At 37.3% G+C, this 19902-nt stretch overlaps 1 protein-coding gene across 1 annotated transcript in view; it reads left to right on the top strand.

Annotated features, from left to right (window-relative positions):
• The window catches only part of LOC103711964 (endoribonuclease Dicer homolog 3b-like), a 78597-nt gene that overhangs the window by 57407 nt on the left and 1288 nt on the right, over nt 1-19902 (top strand). The window contains exons 15-25 of the mRNA XM_039119996.1: nt 1061-1335; nt 1435-1952; nt 2057-2145; nt 2304-2521; nt 2613-2822; nt 8581-9057; nt 9201-9482; nt 9684-10010; nt 10296-10382; nt 10469-10559; nt 19756-19867. Coding sequence (XP_038975924.1) covers nt 1061-1335; nt 1435-1952; nt 2057-2145; nt 2304-2521; nt 2613-2822; nt 8581-9057; nt 9201-9482; nt 9684-10010; nt 10296-10382; nt 10469-10559; nt 19756-19867 — 2686 coding nt within the window. The remainder of the gene's footprint in view (nt 1-1060; nt 1336-1434; nt 1953-2056; nt 2146-2303; nt 2522-2612; nt 2823-8580; nt 9058-9200; nt 9483-9683; nt 10011-10295; nt 10383-10468; nt 10560-19755; nt 19868-19902) is intronic.

Genomic DNA, 19902 nt, shown 5'->3' with positions numbered 1-19902 from the left:
TGTAAGCCCTCCATGTCGAGCTTGATCCTCATCAAACTCTGCCGGGGTGGAGCTATCTGGAGGTCACACATAAACTCCTGTGCAATGAGCACGCTGTCGGAGATGCTTCGCCCCCCCCCCCCCCCAAAGGCGCCCTGCTCCGGACTGATGATCCTTGGCAGTATGCCCCTCAATCTGGCAACTAAAACTTTCGCGGTGGCCTTGTACATGGTGGTGCACAGGCTGATCGGACGGAAATGTCCCGCCTCCGAAGCATCTGCCCTTTTCGGAATAGGGTGATATAGGAGTAAATTGCAATAGACTCGATGTCTTGTTCCAGCAGTTTTTTCTTTTTATTTTCTGACTTAATTCTAATGGAGTAACATGAAGGATAGAACAGCGAGGTAGCTTTTTTTTGGGATCAACATGCATATCTGCGGTTGTACTGAAGCATTGCATGTCTAAAATAGTTTCACTTTATACAGATTTCACTGAGATAGAAATTTTGTTCCAGATAGAACATGATTATTTGTTCTTGGATCATATTCAGGCCAGTGTATATATTTATCCATATAATGAAGTTTTGCCACCATGGAGGACCAAATAACAAACTGAATCATAGAATGCCCCATCATTTTCTTTTTAAATTTTTTGCAATTGCTTTGCTTCCATATTAGCATTGCAGATCCTTCTAGTCATTAACTAAATAGTTGTGATGCACTCATGGTACATCACCTGATTTTGAGTGGTGAATAGGATATGCAAGCAAGCAATCATGCAATGTAATATATCCTACATAGCAATAGCACCATTTCTGCCACATTTTTACTGTCTTTCTTTCTTTCTCACTGTACATGTACGTACTGCAAATGTACGTACTTTTACAAGTTCTGTTATCGGTAACTTACATGTGTGCCATTACATACTTTTACAAATTTAATAATCCGAAACTTATATGTTTGCTGACATATCAGCTCAAATGATTGCATATTCAGATGGACGTATTTAACTTCAATCATTTTTATACTTTCTAATAAGATTTATGAAGGATGCTGTGCTACTGTTTTTTGGGTGTTTGAAGGAACAACTAAAAGGAAAGAACTTCATGGAATGATCAGTGTGCGTGCTTTATCTGGAACTTGGGCTCACAGACCTGATAATGTGACATTGAATGCATATAAAATAAATTTTGTTTGTGACCAAGAAGGTGAAAACTATTCTGGATTTTTTCTCTTTATTGAGGCAATACTTGATGCTGATGTAGCAAGGGCAAACATGGAGCTCTTCTTGATTCCTAACAAGGTGGTCAAGACATCCATTTCTCCAAGTGGCAAAATCCAATTGAATGCAGATCAGGTCTCTATAGATAAGCTTAATTGTGATTTTGAAGTTTTTATTTCTTCTTGGAAGTTTCATTTACTTTAGATACATTTATTGTATCATTGTTCATTTCAGGTGGAAAAATCAAAACTGTTCCAAGAATTTTTTTTCAATGGCTTATTTGGTAAGTTGTTTAGTGGATCTAGAGTGCAGCGGGAATTCCTGTTCAGGGCAGGACATAAAATATCATGGAGCTCTCTGAATATGTACTTGCTTTTACCCCTTGAGTCCTCGTTGCTTACAAATCATGGTACTCTAAACATTCACTGGAAGGCGATCGATGCATGTGCATCCGTGGTGAACTATCTGGGAAATATCCACTCAATAAATGGTGAGTGTTGTTCTGAATGTTCAGTAGACAGCTGTTCAATATCTTATAGAGCGTCAAGTAAGAAGTCGGACATCATTCACTTGGCTAACAAATCTCTTAATACTGAGCACGTTAAAGATTCAGTGGTTTTATCCATTCATACTGGGAGGATCTATTCTGTTCTTGATGTGTTAGATGATACTACTACAGAGAGCCCATTTGATGAGTCTTTTGATGCCAAACCATCACAGTTTGCTTCATTCATAGACTATTACTACCAAAAGTAAGTCTTTTTTTGGCTAGAATTTTGGTTGTTATTTCTTACGCCATATCACTTTGCTGCCATGCTGAAGATTTTTTTATTAATACATACCTCCACAAATACAGGTACAATATTGTACTTAAATATCCAGGACAGCCACTGTTATTACTAAAGCAAAGCCATAACCCGCACAATCTTCTTTTTTCAAAATCAGGTCTCATATGTATCTACTAATAATATTTCATTACACTATCCATATTTCATGACTTTTGGATTTCATATTGTAGCTTTGTAAAGGTTTTTTTATATGAAAATGCATTTCGCAATATTCAGCTCCATTTTTTATGTGAATAGTGTGTACTGTTGTGGCAGATGGTTCCACTGGCCAAAGATTGATGGTTGAGAAAGAACAAGTTCATGCTCGTATCCCTGCTGAACTTTTGGTTCACATTGATATATCAACCGATATATTGAAGTCATTTTATTTACTACCTTCAGTAATGCATCGTTTGGAATCATTGATGCTGGCCAGCCAACTTCGTGAAGAAATTGGTTCTAGTCATAGCCATTCTCGCATATCGAGTTCTCTGGTTTGTTTTTGCATTGTCATATTTTATTTTCGCATATTAGATGATGGATATTTGTTTATTGGTTTGATTTTTTTTTTTTTTTTGAGCTTAGATTTTGGAAGCAATTACAACTTTAAGATGTTGTGAGAATTTTTCTTTGGAGCGTTTGGAACTTTTGGGGGACTCAGTGCTTAAATATATAGTGAGCTGCCATCTATTTTTGAGATATCCTAAGAAGCATGAAGGGCAGCTATCTGATCATAGATCTTGGGCAACTTGTAACTCGACACTTCATAAACTGGGAACTGGTCGCTCCCTGCAGGTACATGACCTTGTTACACTTCTGGTTGCCCAGAAAGCTTCTCACAAATAATCAAGTATTTCATGAAGACATTATAACTTCTGGGGAATTTGTCAATTTCTAAATATTATGTTTAAGAAAAAAAAATCAAGGCTAAAGTACAGTTAACTGATGAGAACTGCAAATATTCCATGCTAATCCTTTGCACCTGTTTTCGATGCCAATATCAACTTACTGCCAAATTTGGCATAATTGTAATTTTTAACATTTTCTAGTTTGTTATTTAAGATATATTGTTACTCCTATGCCAGCTGAATACAGAGTTTCTTTCTTAAATATCAATTGCATGTATTTGGTCCCTCTCAAGCATGCTTCAAACAGCTTTATGAGGAAAGGACCTAGTGGGCTTTGTAAAGTTGGGCTAAGAGATTTGGATATTGTGGGTGAAACGGCAAATAAGGGTGAGAGATTTGAAATCTTGAAATATGTGAAGAACTATATGAAAAGGGTCATGATAAAAGTGAATGGCAAAGCATTCACATAGTCCATAAGGCCTTTTTATTATCAATATGATCTTTATTCATTTTCTTCATACTGTATGTACTTTTTTTTTGATTATGCATCACTAATATTTGCAGCTAATATTTTAAAAAAGAAAATAACAAATTAAAAGGAGTAAATTTAGAAAATTAGACACAATCAGTATATATGTCGATCTCTGATTATATTTAGAAAATTAGCTAATATGTTTCTCACATATTTTTAATAATGGAAATAATGTTATTCTGTAAAAACTCAGCTCTAAGTTCTGGCAGTACACCAAGAGATCATCTCAAATTGTTTCATGACTCATGACGGAAGAGTAACTTTCCCTGTACCTTTTCACTTGAATAAGTTAGGTAGTTGAGCATGCTTTCAGCTGTCTATATCTAAATTATTGATAAAGAAGGGACTTTATGTAGTTTTAAATTGTTTCTTTCATATGATTATGATGAACTGAACCACCTACTTGTATTTATTTAATCAAAATTCAAATAGTATACTATGTACCTTCAAAAAATTACATCCTTTCTTATCGGCAAAGAGAAAAAAAATAATATTGTAATGTGAAGAATCAGAAAATAATCTGTATGAGAAATAAATTAGAAATCTAGAAAAGGATATCTACATAAAATAGTATATGGTTAAAGAAATTTGAGATGATTATGTAAATGCTTTTGTCTCATATGGTGGTGATGTACAATATAAAACTGAGTACATCTTCTTGATATGTGTGTATGTGGGTTTCAATTGCCACACATTCTGGTTCATGCTGGTTGGCATGTACATGCCGGTTCAGTAGCGCCACCCCCCATGTGTTGGTAAAGAACCTATTAATTATTTTAAAATTTTGTATCAAAAAGGATATTAAATATTTTCAGTTTTTTATTTTGGCAGGTGTGCTGATGTGGGATTGCACAGCACTATCCTGCCAACAAGCGGCTTGCACACACAGAAATACTGGCACTTAAATCCTTGCTAAAAATACTACAAAAACTGCATATCTTCTTTTGTTGTCTAAAATATTTTTTAAACTCCCACTCTTCCTAAACTTTAAAGCAATATTTTTTTCTTTCTAAAAAAGTCTTAGAATAGTGTTTGGGTAAATACTGGATACACATATATATTAAATGAAAAGTGTAGGTCAATTATGTCCCATACAGGATATATCTTCTTAATTTAGATAATGTTGGTACTGTTGAAATTAGTGGAATCATAGAGTTGACTACATGACAGTTTTCATTATAGAAGATACAAGTACTGTTCAAATTAGTGGAATCATACAGAGTTGACTACATGATAGATTTCATTATAGAAGATGCAAGCTAAATTCATTGACACTGTTAAATCTTGTCTAGTCAGGTTGACACTGGCTAGCATTATGTTGCCTCATCTTGCTTTTTAACCATGAGTTTGCTTTCTAGTTTCAAATTTTCTATCACTTCTGCAATGTATACTTATGCTATTTGTGTGTGTCTTGTCTAATGCATGAAGCTAGAGTTCTAGGCTGCTTCTGTACAATAACATGATTCACGTCATCTAGTCTAATGCAACTGCTGCTGTACAATAACATGATTAACATCATTGACCTATCTGGCAAATGGACAAGTAGGTGAATTCCTTTAATTTTTTAGTATTCATGAATAACAGGCATAGATTATTGCATATGAAATTTAATTAAATTCATGTTGATACTTGATACTAATTGTAGATTGTTTGTGTCCGGCAATTTGGTTTGATAGTTTTCCTTTCACTCAACAACTTGTACTCATTGAAGCTAAATAGAACTGGTCTTTTGCTTTTTGTTGCATTGATAATATCTTCCTTTTTTTCGTCTTTTAGCAAGGAAATGTTCTTGTGGTGTATATTTCTTTGTTTTCTATCTAACCTATTTTATGTCTCACTCAAGAGTTCTTGAGAAATTGAATATATACTGTAATAACTCTGATTTTTAGGGCTTGTGGGCCAACCCGGAGTGGCCAGGCCTAGCCCGACAGCACCCAGCCCAACCCTTGGGCTTGTGGGCCGGCCTGAAGAGGCTAGGCCCAAGGCCACCGTGTCCTGTGGCACAATGCAGCGAAGGAGTCTTCTTCCTCTGATTTCGGTGAAAATCGAAGTCATCTAGGCAATCTGAGTTCGACTAAAACTGTAACAACCCAGGACCTCACCCAAAATGGCTACCGGAAGGTATTATTTGGGTTCCTTGATCATGTATAAGTACCCAAGATCTACCCAGCGAATAACCGATGTGGGACTAAACACACACCCGCACGGGTCCTCACATACTCCCCCCGTTCAAGCCCTGACATCCTCGTCAGGCTAAGGATTCATATATATATAAATCTAATCACAAACACCACGATTGGCCCGTGGTCAGCCCCAATGGATCTGTGCTGCAGTGTCCCCTAGTCCATATAGGTTATGGGCCGGATCCGCTTTGATACCATTTGTAACAACCCAGGACCTCACCCAAAATAGCTAGTCGGAAGGTAATATTTGGGTTCCTTAATCCTGTATAAGTACCCAAGATCTACCCAGCTAATAACTGATGTAGGACTAAACACACACCCATACGGATCCTCACATACTCCCCCAATTTAAGCCCTGACGTTCTCGTCAGGCTAAGGGTTCAAATCTATTCAAATCTAATCACAAACACCATGATTGGCTCGTGGTCAGCCCCAATGGATCCGTGCTGCAGTGTGCCCTAGTCCACATAAGTTATGGGCCAGGTCCGCTCTGATACCATTTGTAACAACCCAGGACCTCACCCAAAATGGCTAGCCGGAAGGTATTATTTGGGTTTCTTGATCCTGTATAAGTACCCAAGATCTACCCAGCGAATAACCGATGTGCGACTAAACACACGCCCGCACGGGTCCTCACAATAACTCTAGGATTTTCCTTATTTAACTCTTCCTCCATTGAAAGCCGTCCACAATGAGTCCAAGAATCGTCGCCGATCTCGACGACCATCTCCGAGTCTTCTCCTCGATTCATCGTTGGGAAGGGTCGCCGAGAAGCCTCAACAAACTGAGGTATGAGTTCTTCATCTCCTCCTCTCTTTCTTAGAGTTTAGGGCCTTCTTTCTCTTGGATTTGAGCCGGCAATCACTGGAGCTTCATTCGAAACAGAGCACCCTTGTTTCGAGCATGATTAGCCACTGCCGACCGTTGGGTTTGGCAGGGGTTGCGACCACTTGAGGCTGTCGTTGGGCAGGTAGCTGGGCCATCGCAGCTACCACCTATTGCCGGTGAGGGGGAAGGAAGAAAAGAGAGAGAAAGAAGAATTCTTCCTTCTTCTCTATTTTCTCTCTCTTTCTCTCCAATCTCTACTTTCTCTCTAGAAGATCTATGAAATTCCGAATCGGGTTCTGTTGACCTGATCTATGAACCCAAGTTGACCTCTGGAAAGAGGCCTTGAACTGCCTTGGTGCTCAGGCCATCTACTGAACCGATCACCCAGGCCCTGTTGAATGTCCTTGAAAATCCCATTGATGAACCTTATTGATTAATCTTGGCCTGATTGAGTCCGATTCATTGAGCGAATCGTGTAGATCTGATCTATCCGAAACCACTATACACCCAGTGAAGTCTTCTCGTATTATTTTATTAAAGTCATCAACTAGAAATTAATTTTGCTGTTAATATTTTAAATAGGTCTAGCGGAGTTATCTAGCGAAGTCTAACAGTTTAAGACAAAAGTGGTAAGTAGATCTTACACTTTAATATCAAATGATCATATTCTCCGTGCATAAAATTTGCTTTTGAAAATGTCATTCTTTTCTTAAAATTATGGATCAACATATATGTTATGAAAATCATGCTTTATTATGAAAATAGTTTCGTAAATATTTTGATGAAAATAGCTTTGTTATGAAATATGAATCTGATCGTGCCATTTATTGTTTTTCATCTATTTATATATATGTTTTAAGAAAAAGATATAAGTTTTCTAAAGGCTCTCAGATTGCTATGACCGCCCCTAGAAATGAAGGCCAATCGACACCATCCAACGAAAACGCCCCTCTACTAATGGGTTAAAGTTAGTAATGAATACGAACTATGATATCTTATCGATTACGAAGATGACCATTGGTTATAGTGACCATGGCACGAATATTTATGAGCAATATTTTGAACTATAATATGGCTACATGGCAGAAGGATGATTTATGAATTTATTTGCAATATAAACATGAAACTATGTTTATGCAAGATGGATGATTTGTTGATGTATGATTTGCTTTATGACTTGAAATACTGTACTATGAAATGTTTATTTTGGAATATGTATTATTTTTCTTAAATGATGCATTGACATGAAAAAACTTATGCTTGATCCGGTAAGGTAAAGTAAGATTTACTTATTGAGCCATGTCGCTCATATATCTCTATTTTTATTTTTTTCTCTCCAAACGAATAGGGACAATAGGGACGAAGGATGGTCCGGGCTTGGAGTTCGTGCTAGCAAGCTTGGCGATCTATATAGCAGAACTTTAGTTCTTCAATTGACCATGAATTTGTAGTTTAGTAATTTTCTAAATTTTGAGGATTATGGGTTTGGTATTTATATTTGGATTTAGAAGCTCTGAACCAATATTGGTTGCATTTAATGGATGAAATTGGATTCCTATTTATTCTACTTTATGTGAGATGGATTTGAAAGTTAAATGTAATATTGGCTTCGTGTTATCTAGGTTGTACCTCTCGGTAGCACGGCCATGTTATACTCCGGATCTGGGGCGTGACCTATACAAATGGTTAATGGAGTATTAAATGCTTTCGAGTGGGGGTCCATACAATTTTTTTATGGACTGGGTAGGCTCATGCTGACTCTAGATCTAAGCTTTAGAAGGGAATTGTTAAAATTTACAGAGAGAAATTTGACAAGACTTTACACTTTGGCTTTTATAGTTATCCACCTGACTGGGCCAACAGATTGAATAAGTAGAAATGCATCTTAAGATGAATGTTCATGGTGGACAAACATCGAGGAAGGCCGAGTTCAGAGATGAATGTTTTGTCTTTTGGTCCTAAATTAACTGCCATTAGCTTGTGGCAAATTAGCTGCGATCAGAAACCAATTATGCCCTCAAATTTGAGTGCCTTATACTGGACATTTCCTACTTTCCTTGGTAGCAATCTGTTTAAGTATCTGCACTTTTATTATTTTTATATAATGTTTCTTTCATGTCCTTTTTTTTTGTTTTGTGTTTAACTACAAACTTTCAATACAGGGTTATATACGGGACAGAGCATTTGATCCACGGCGCTGGGTTGCTCCTGGACAAATTTCATTACGTCCCATCCCTTGCATTTGTGGGATTGACACTTCTGATGTTCCTGTCGAAAGAAGATACATGACTGAAGATACTTCTGTTGTGGTAGGAAAGGCCTGTGACAAAGGTCACAGGTGGATGTGCTCTAAAACTATTGCAGATTGTGTTGAAGCTCTCATAGGAGCATATTATGTAGGTGGTGGATTAAGTGCTGTATTTTCATTGATGAGATGGTTAGGCATTGATGTAAAATTTGAAACAACATTAGTGAAAGAAGCGAAGATGATTGCATCTCGTTGGTGTTACCTTTCACTAGTGAATGAAATTGAAATGTTGGAATCAAAACTTAATTATAGGTTTTCAATAAAGGGTTTACTATTGGAGGCCATTACACATCCATCTCGACAGGAGTTAGGACTTGATTACTGCTACCAGGTTTAATGAACATAAATCTTCAAATCCTTTTAATATATAAATTTTTTCATGTCTTCTTGAATCTGCTGTAACAAGTTGTTATCTTAATGCAGATTTACATTAAAAAAATTGATTGTATTATATGTAATGTCTTTTTTTTTCAGCGACTTGAATTTCTGGGCGACTCTGTATTGGACTTGCTTATCACATGGCATCTCTTCATAAACTATAGAGATATTGACCCTGGAGAACTGACTGACTTGCGTTCAGCCTCAGTTAATAATGAATATTTTTCACAAGCTGCTGTAAGACACAACTTTCAACAATATCTTCAACATGGCTCTGGAATACTTTTAGGGCAAATAACAGACTATGTAAAGTATATCTCAGAAAATCAAGGCAGTGAAGATATGCTCCCATCAGCTGGTGTTCACAAAAGTCCCAAGGTTGGCTACTATATGATAGCAGCTTGATTCACAACCTTCCACCTAGGGACTACTGATATATATATAGCAAGCTTCAGATTTTGCTAGCATTTGTTTTAATTCACTTTCTTCTCTGTCTACATGGTTTTACTTGGGTTATTTTGGTGTTCACCCTGTTTTAATACAAGACCCCCTTCTGTTGTCTTTTATTTTCTGGTTCAGGTTCTTGGAGATATTGTAGAGAGTATTGCAGGGGCAATATTAATAGATACAGAACTTAATCTCGATATGGTTTGGTGGATTTTCCAACCAATACTTTCTCCTATTATAACACCCGATAAGCTAGAATTACCCCCTCTACGCAAATTAATTGAGTTATGCAGCTATCTTGGGTATTTCATAAATACAAAATGCATATATATTGGGGAAGAGGTTGCTGCTGAACTTGCAGTACAGCTTAAAGATGAACTATTGGAAGGACATGCACGTGACAGAAATAGGAAAGCTGCAAAAGCACAAGCAGCTGCTTGTTTATTGAAGGACCTTGAGGTCAGTTGGTTTACTTTGTTCATTGTTGCCTTATCTTCTATTTCATTGAGTTCTAGTATCATCAGTTGAAGTTTAATGAGCATCATAACCTGAATATTTTTTATTCTTTATGTTGAAAGCTTTTTGAACTCACAAAAGTCACTTGGAAAAGCTGAACTTCCACAGCATATTCTTTCCATATCTATATTCCGGCCGTTGCTGTTAGCATTTGAAAGAGAAATATAAACTTATGTTGGCTTTTTTTTTTTTTAATGGTGGATAATGAAGAGATACTTCTTGAAACAGAAAAGGGGAATTTCACATACTCGATATGTATCCAGAAGGGAACGTGAACTTAATTCTAGAGACATATCCTTTCATTCAGCTATAGATGTAAGTATTCTCGCACCTCCAATAGAAAGTGACTTTATTGAGCCTTACTGTTTCAAGGAGCAGTTGATGGTGGAATGCTTTTGCAGTTGGGACAATCTGCATATTCTACATTTTTGAAGGAAAATTGTTATCCAAACGATCTTTCCAGATTGAGCAGTTCCAAGCTGAATGAACCAGGTGGGCATTATTTTTTTTCATCCAAATTCTGCTTTTAAAACTAGAGACTTGAAATTCAGTTTGAATATGTCTCTACCAGAAGTTTTTATTCCCTTTAAATGTGAATTTTGATTAATGTGCATGATTTCTTTTGCCTTTTTCTCCTCTTCATGACCCTGCTTGTTATTCCCGAATCTCCTTTAGCATATACTGCATATGCTCATACGATTGTAATTAGCTTTCCATCTTGTCACACTCAAAAACAGAGTGAGGTCCATGGCAAATTGGCAACTGCTGCACACTTATGAGGAACACCTTGCAAGCATGCACGGGATCCAACTTGTAATCAAACCACAATAATCCAATCACACAGATGGTGGTATAAAACTAGAACAACCAGTACTCCAAAAATTAATAATTTATCAGATCTGCACAACTAACAAAAAATCAAATAACCATTTCACAAGGTTCTATCTTTAAACAGTTCAAACAAAAAAATCACACAAGCACAATAAGTTGTCAAGTATTCACAACCAAAAACTAATAAAACTAAGATCAGTCTATACTACAAACTAGCCTCACAGCTAATTGCCCTCTCAATTATATCATGCCAGTCTCTAGGCCTTTGGACTTGTGAATGAAAGTATGGCTTGAGAGCTTAATAAGAAAAAATCTACCCCATCCAGCTGGAACAAATAATTTCAAAGAAAATTTAAACAATTAATCACATAAGGAAATAAGATACATTTGATCAAAATAGATGTTTGCAAATAAATCATGAGTTCACATGTTCATGTTTAACTCACTAGCCTATAAGAGTACGGCCACATTTATACCTTGTGATAGGTCCAATGAACCAAATGTATATCCTATGGGTTGGACCAATACTACAACACTTGTATCCTACGGAGTGGGTCGGTAGCACCGCATTTATATCCTACGGAGTGGGTCAGTATACTATAAGTTCTAGAATAGTCAGTGGTGCCAGTTCATAACTGCATATAACTTGTTGGAGAGTGGGATGGTCTCACATCAGCTAGGCAAAAGACTTTTATATGCACATGGGCCCATCCTCCTATTAGCTTAAAACTTTTGGGCTGTATTGCTAACATGGTATCAAAACCAAAGGTCATGTATTCAAATCCTCATTTAGGCTTATTTTACCTCTTTATTTTCTTGAGTTTTTTTTTCCTCTTGACTCATTCCCAGTTTAGTTTTTCTTGACTCGTTCACAATTTGTCACTCATTTATTCCTTCATGCGTATGGTCTAGCCAAACTTGAAAGAGTTGGGGGGGGGGGGGGGGGGGGGGGGGGGGAGGGGGGAAGAGGAACCTTTCCCTAACATCTTAAGCTTTTAGGGTCTAGTGGCAATCTAACATGGTATTAGAGCTAGCCATCCATTTCACTCAGTTCTCCCCTCTTGCTTTCCACACTTAGCCCTTCATTTTTCATCCTACAGGTTTTTCATGCGCAGGGGGGTGTTGGAGAGTAGGATAGTCCCACATCGGATAGGCAAGGGATATTTTAGTAGAGCCTGAAATACATATGGGACCATCCTCCTATTAGCTTAAACTTTGGAGCTAGATTGCTAACATAACCTGCACTAGCAAGGTCTAGTGCATACTTAGCCTGAGAGCCGCAAACAATATATATTCAATTTGAAGTTGTTCATAAATCATTGGGATATCACTCTTTAATATTCATAATTTTCAAGCAATCTTCAAATTTCAGAACCGATTAGGTTACCAAGAGATTCAATAATTTTCATTTAGATTTGATTTGCAAAGATGTTCAAAATATGTCCATTGTACACATGATTTTTCAAAAGGGTTTTCAGATAGTATTCCATTGAGTCCCTTGGTTTGTATTTACTTGAAATTATCCTACTTGATCCAAATCATAGAATATAGTAAAATTGGTATCAAAGGACTCAGAACCATGGTTTAAATCTATAAGATACAATTTTATATATAATATCCATATTCGAAAATAACTTGTAGTGTAATTGACAGTACAAAACGAGAGTATGAGGATATCATCCAAAATATTTTCTCACCGTCAAGGGATTTTTACAAATATCAGCAAATTAATATTTATTTAACTTAAATGTTTTTAAGGGGAACTTAAAAAAAGAAACTCTAGAAAAGGCACAGTATTACTTACCTCATGAGCACAACAGCAAACAAAATCCAATTTGGTCCAAAAGGAACCATCCAGATTAAGGTACGCGGTACCAACTGTACCGGTAGGCATTGGTACCGGTACAGTACCGAACCAAACCGAGCCGAACCAGTACTGTATCGATGGGGCAAAAAGCAAAAAAAAAATTGGAGCTAGTACGACTATTCGGTACGGGCCGGTACCGGGTCGGTACGCGCCGATATCGGTCGGTATGGTTCGGTACCGAAATATGTAGCTGTACCGTACCGGTAGGATCCGATAGCGGTATGTACCGGCCGGTACCGATCCGTACCGATCAGTACGGCAGACCATGATCCAAAACCTAATAATCAACATTATATTTCTGTTAGAGATATGGCTATACTGAGTTTGAAATAATTTCCTAACATCCTAGACATTCCCCAAATAATTTTCCTAATTTATTTTAAAGGCCTTCAAGAATTTTCAGGTCGTTGAGGGTCATTTACAGCCTTCAAATAGTCTAATAATGCCTGGCACTAACAAGGTCCTTATACCTACTTAGAATTGGCCAACAGTAATAATGTAACGTAAAACACTGATTCTTAATATTTATTTGTAAAAATAATATGCCCTAGGATCTGTTAAATTTAAAGTCCAATCATATATTCTTATATCCTGAATTTTATGAAAACAATCAACAGAAATTTAATATCTGAAATATCATTTTTAGAAGTCTATAAACATAATATTATTTCATAAAAATTAGCTTACAGAATTATAATAATCTGATATTTATTTTTCTGTAGTTTATTGGACAGAAATTTTCTTTTGCAAAAACTAGCTTTTAAAAATATGACACAAAAATATATAATACTCAGAAATTTAGCTTAATGTTATTTATTTCACAGAAATTAACTTACAGAATTCTTATTTTACGAAAGTTAAGTTACCCGATATTGATATACATATTTCCAATATACCAAAATTTAAAAACTAGAATAGGATATTCAGAAAATTAAATTGCAGAAATTCAAAACGGGTTTTGCTTAGCTGGAAATTTTGTTTGCCAGAATTTATTTTATAGAAATTAATTTCCTGCAATATGACATACGTAAACTTGATATTCAGAAATTTTTAAAAAAAAATTCAGATTTCTAGAAAAGGTTCGAAAAAATTAAAGCAGATTTTAGAAATTTGCGGAATTCACATTATACAGAGATCAAGTACATTAAAATAAGAGGATTACAAGACTTAAGGCGCTATAACTTCAAGACTCACATAACTGAGGTCAAGGTGATATTGTAACGACACCAAGGATCTATGCCAAAAAGATTAGCTAAAAGGTATTATTTGTCTCTTGGCACAGTATAAGTACCCAAAATCTATCCAGTTCACAACCATTGTGGGACTAAAACACATGCTTGTATGGGTCCTCACACACTCTCCTTAATTAAGTCTTGGCATCTTCTCCAAATTAAGGATCCAAATCAAGATACGCTATCTTGATACTGGGCCCCGTACTGGTGCTACTTTGTTACTGTGTTGGTATACTCCATACGAATGTCGCTTGGCGTGCCGAGTGCCGGTACGCACTCCGCACTATGTACCAGTTTGGTACCGATACAGCACGATATGCTCCATATCATTCGGTCGGGATGATATGGTGTACCTTGGTCCAAGTCCAATAAATTCTAATCACAAACACCATGATTGGTCCATGATCATTCCTAAATAGACTTGTGCTACGGTATCCCCTAGTCCACATGGGTCATGAGCCGGGATTGCCTTAATACTATTTATAACAATCTATGATTTCACCTAAAAAAGCTAGCCAAAGTTGTTATTTGCATTCCTTGGCTCTATATAAGTACCCAAGACTTTTTTTAGTGTACAAACAATATAAGACTAAACACACCCACATGGGTCCTCGTAGATACATAGGAGACAAATATACAGGAGACACATGGGATGTCCATTCCACAAGGTCTAAGCTTGGGCTCTACTTGAGACCCATTATAGTACCTTCACTATATATAATAGTTAATCCGAAGCATCTAAGGATTTCTGTCTAGAGATTGGACATCACTCTTGTTTACACCACATCTAGACCTACTATGATCTAAAGACCGATACACCAAGTGAGATGCAGGCCAAAATATTAAGAGCTTAGGTCGATACATAAGTGATGCAAGATCAAGTAATTAACATATAGACCGAAGGGGGTGAGGGCTATTGGGCCTAAGACGACACTGTTAATGAAGAAGTCCAAGGATGGTGGTCCACTACTAATGACATGGGAGGGATAGGCGTACTATCCAAAAAGTGAAAAGAGTGGCAACCAAAATTCTCGAAACTAGTGCCGGAGCATGAACTGGTCGGCAACCGGCATGGTATAATACGAATCCATACCATACCATACCATACCAGGGCATCCAACCTCTTTTTTTTTATTTTCAGATTTTGAATTGAAGTTGGCATAGGGTTTGTTGACTTCAATTCAAAATTCGAAAAAAAAAAAAAGGGTTCGAAACCGAAAATAAAAAAGGTTCTCCTCTGTTCCCAAAAAAAGATGGTGGGAGAGAAGGGGAGAGTTCAAGCGAGCCTTGGTCGTCGTAGGGTTAGGGCCAAGAGAGAGGGAGAGGGGAAGAGAAGTTTCTTACTTGTGATGCCAGAGGGGGAAGGGTGAGGTCGAGCTGGGGAGTGCTTCGAGCGATCACGGGCACCAAAGGAGAGGGGATCTCAAATGCTAGGGGAGAGGAGGCTCGAAACATCATGAAAAAAGGGATGACGGGGGCTATTAACCAAGCTGGGGAGGTGGGGGAGTGGCTTTAATCGATTAAGGTGGCAAACCAATTTAATTAGTGGAACCGTACCGGTCCTTGACCAGTCTAGTTCGATATGCACCGAACTAGCCGGTTCGGCATGGTTCATCTTTCATTAGTGGTAGCACTACCTATTGTGCATGGCAATAATGGGCATGTGGCACATAATGGAGTGGAAATTTGTCAAAACCAAGTAGTCACACCCATCTTTCCACCACCCATGATGCATGAGAGGTCCGGTACCACTACTTATCATGGCAATAGTGGGCCATGTGACCCAATAATGAGGATAAATGTCCAAGATGAGCAATGGCATCCATCTTAGCAGTTAATAAGAGCAACTTACAAATACTAGATTACAATCTAGACTAAAGATTTTTCAAAATCCAACATATCAATCAAATTTATTTTATCTTTTACTTATCTTTGCATTAGTTTTATCTTATTTACCAATAGGACCCTACCTTAGCAACAGTGTTAACTTAAAATATCTTTATTACTATAGCCCGGGCTACACCCTATCCTTATCCAGATTCATCTTCTTCAAATGGTGATGTGATGGTGGTGAAAATTTTTAGAGGTCAAGGTATCTGGACCTATGGTACTCTTGTATCCTCCCCTTCAATTATTCTTTTTCTAACTACTCTAACGCCAGTGGCACGCCCGTGCCCCTATCTATCCCTAGTTATTGGACTTGTCACCCTTTTTGTCAGGCAACAAGTTTCTTGGTACATCTGGATGGGACAAGCCAATCAACTCCCAAGGCATCCACCATACTATTGTCTAGGGCAAACTATATTAGAATTCATGTAGAGTAGGATAAGATTCCTGCCAAGTCAAGCCCCAGCTACAATGGAGACTAAGTACTATCCACAACACCAAAGGCCAACACTGCATGAGATTCTCTCAATTCTCTTCAAAGTAAAACATTCCTCAAATGCCAAAACTAGGACTACTCTTTAGGCTATAGGCTATTATTTTAATACTTCTAACCAATCACCAATTTTATATCTACTTAAGGAATCCACTCACACCTTTGTATTCCATCATACCACTAGCCAAAATCAATGTCTGCCGAACCGGTACCGGTAGATGTACCGGTGGCCTACCAGACCAATACCGGTAGACGTACCGATGGCCTACCAGATCGGTTCGGTACCATTGATTTTGGCAATTTTTTATTTTTTGGTAATTTTTGACATAATTTTTTAAGCACATTAAAAGAAATATTAAAAAAATAATATAGGGGAAAGAAACCGCATCTTAATTAGCCTTTACTGGATTTTTTTGGAAGGGAAACGACGCTCTCTCACCTCCTCAATATTTTTCGCGCAGCCTCTGCAGGATCCCTGCTCGATCCGCCTTCCCTTCCTCTGCTGGATGCCTACCTTTCCCTTCTCTTTCCTTCCTCCATCTTTTTTTGGCTAATCCCTACCCTTCCCTTCTCTTCCTCAATATTTTTTGGGCTAATCCCTCCCCTTCCCTTTTCTTCCTCAATTTTTTGGTTAATCCCTCCCCTTCCCTTGCCTCACCTCTGAAATGTGCTCCTCGTTCAGCTTTTATAGCCGAACGGGGAGAGGCCATACTCAAAGTGAATGGACAGCCATACACTGTCGGAAAAACGCGTGGCCCTGTGCCACTTTCGGTCACAGCACATGGCGTTGTGGCCGAAAGGAAGACAGCGTGTGGTCACAGGAAGACAACACATGGCCACAATGGCCACGCGCTGTCGGCCGCAGAGCGTCGCGCGCCGTGGTCAAAAAGGCCACAGTGCGTGGCAAAATTCAAACTTAACCCGTATTGGAACGAACCAGCCCGATTCGCATCGGTACGGACTTGGAACCAATCGGTCCGACCAAGATGGGGTTGGAACCAATTTCAAGGGCTGTACCGGACCGGTGTTTGTCGGTTCCGGTCGGTTCAGCATACCTTGCCATGGCCAAAAACCTTCAATTTGGTGACGGTAACTCTCAAGACAACTTAGATCATCAAGTCCAATGCTTAAGGACATTTCCTACTATTATTAGGATTCTTTAACATAATTCAAATCGTTTGACTAAGACATTTTAAGTATTCAAACAATTTCCTATGATAGTTAGGACTATAACAATAACTATCAGCCAATGGGCCTAACTCAAGCTATGAACTAAAACCCAATTCCCTTTTTTGACTGGGTATTACACATACTATCCTTTGTGAAATTTGTAAGCTAAGACATTGTAAGCGTTCAAACAATTTTCTACGATAGGACTACAACAATGACTATCAACCAACCAGTCTAATTCAAGCTATCAACTAAAACCCAATTACTTCTTTTTACTAGGTATTAGACTTCCTGTATCCTTTGTGAAATTTGTAAGCTGTGTATCTTTTCTAGGCTTTTTTAGTTCATTCCAAATTCTCATTGTATTGATCATTTTCTGTATGTCTGCCCTCCATAGCCTGAAACCTCATTTCATACATAGTGCCCCTACCTTAGAATCAAATGCTTACTATTGAAATGATGTGGTGGTCACAAAATACACTTTAAGTGATTCCATTTCGGTCAGCTTGTCTCATTTAGTCAGGAAAAGTCACCATCCATGTCTCCATCCTTTTATACAACTCTTGGATATACATCAGGAATCAATTCTTGAAAGGTCTCATTTTTAGTTTTATTTATGCTAAAGCTTTTTTTTTCCTTTATTGTTTTATTCTGATTTTCTATGCTTAGATCTCATAAAACCTCTCTGAATCTGAATTAAACATTCAACTCTATTCTTGTCTCATAATTTGACAATGTACATTTACAAATACACCATGGGGCCACCTAAATACTTAAAGATACTCTTGGCACATGCTGATTGTTGCTAGAAACTCCCCAGTTTGGTCAATGGAACTCATGCTTGTAACTGTTTCACTATATTTCTCTTAAACAAGAATTTAAGGGCTGATAGGATTGAGCATGCGAGCCAATTGGCAGCATGACACCTGCCATGCTATGCCAAATGGCATGCCATCATGTAAAACTTAATATGTTGAAGTTATGAAACTTGCAAAAATAATATGCTTATTAAAGCATTCTAGAAAATTTTACATGCCTATACCAAAACTCTTGCTTGATGACCTTTCCATTTATATTTTTCTTTTCTTTTTCTTGATTTGTGTGTGTGTGTGTTGGGGGGGGGGGGGGGGGGTCACAATAAAAACAACTGCATTTTACGAGCAGCAAGAATTGATGACAACACTCCTTTTCTGCACTCCTTATATTTCTTTTATTGTGAATCTAAATATGGTGGGAAGGCTCACCCATGAAGAAAGTATTCAATAAAAAGTCTGTTTTTATAATAAGCATGTTGGAAGTCCATTCTAAGCCACTTGTACATAAAACCAAGCATCATGTTCTTTCACACTTGACCTACAGAAGTTTATCTTAAATAAGCAAATAAGCCCTCTATTTATATATTTTCATAACCTTTTCCAGATATACAAAGGTTCAGCAAGGCACTCCTGATTTTCTTCTCGTTTCAAATATAGCTGAATAGTATATAGAAATAATTGACAGTTCCCACATATTAACAGTGGAAAAACACTTCCAGTAGTTTCTTTATATTTTAATATACATTTTAAGCTTGCAGAACTGGAAAGATAGAGGCTATTGCTATTTTACCACGTAAATGTTTATACTTTAGAAAAAGGGATCCATCCTATACCAAACCATAGTATGAAACTCTGATTTTTATTCATACCCCATAACTGAGTATAAAAGTTTTAAAATTAGCCTTAAGAAATTTTAAAATAAAATACTAGAGAGTAAAATGGAAAGGATGTTATTGACATTGGATAATCTCCAAAACGAAGTGTGTGCTCCAAAAAGTTGAACTGTGCTACTTACTATAAGGAAGCTACAATTGTATTGGCACAAAGAAATCTTTTACAGCTATGCAACTTCGGGAATGGTAACATGTAACATTCTTATTCTTTCATAAACTGCATGCAAAAATTTTCCTTATACACTTCTGCTGGTTTGGCAATGTGGATTTTCTTTTGTCGTATAGTTCTAATTTGTAAAGCCTGCTTGTCTCGTTTACATATGATCTTCCATATGAAAATGCTTGTTTACTTAAACCAAGTAGAAAAGATTCCTTAATAGCATCAACTTGATTAAATCATTGATTAAATCCTTTCCTCTGCCTTCTCTTTTCACAGTGTTCTGTTTAAATAATCTAAAACTTGTAGCATGACTGACAAATAATGTTGTTGATGCTTCCAGTTATTCTTCCAATTAAGATGCAAAAAGGTGGCCCCCGAACTGCCCTATTTAATCTCTGTAAAATATTACAGTGGCCCTTGCCAAAATTTGAATCAACAGAAGAGAAGTTTAGGTTTGTACTACCATTCATGAGCTTAAATTATACGT

This window comes from Phoenix dactylifera, unplaced genomic scaffold (assembly GCF_009389715.1).
Source record: "Phoenix dactylifera cultivar Barhee BC4 unplaced genomic scaffold, palm_55x_up_171113_PBpolish2nd_filt_p 000675F, whole genome shotgun sequence".
Taxonomy (NCBI): Eukaryota; Viridiplantae; Streptophyta; class Magnoliopsida; order Arecales; family Arecaceae; genus Phoenix; species Phoenix dactylifera.
This window is presented reverse-complemented; position numbering and strand designations above follow the sequence as displayed.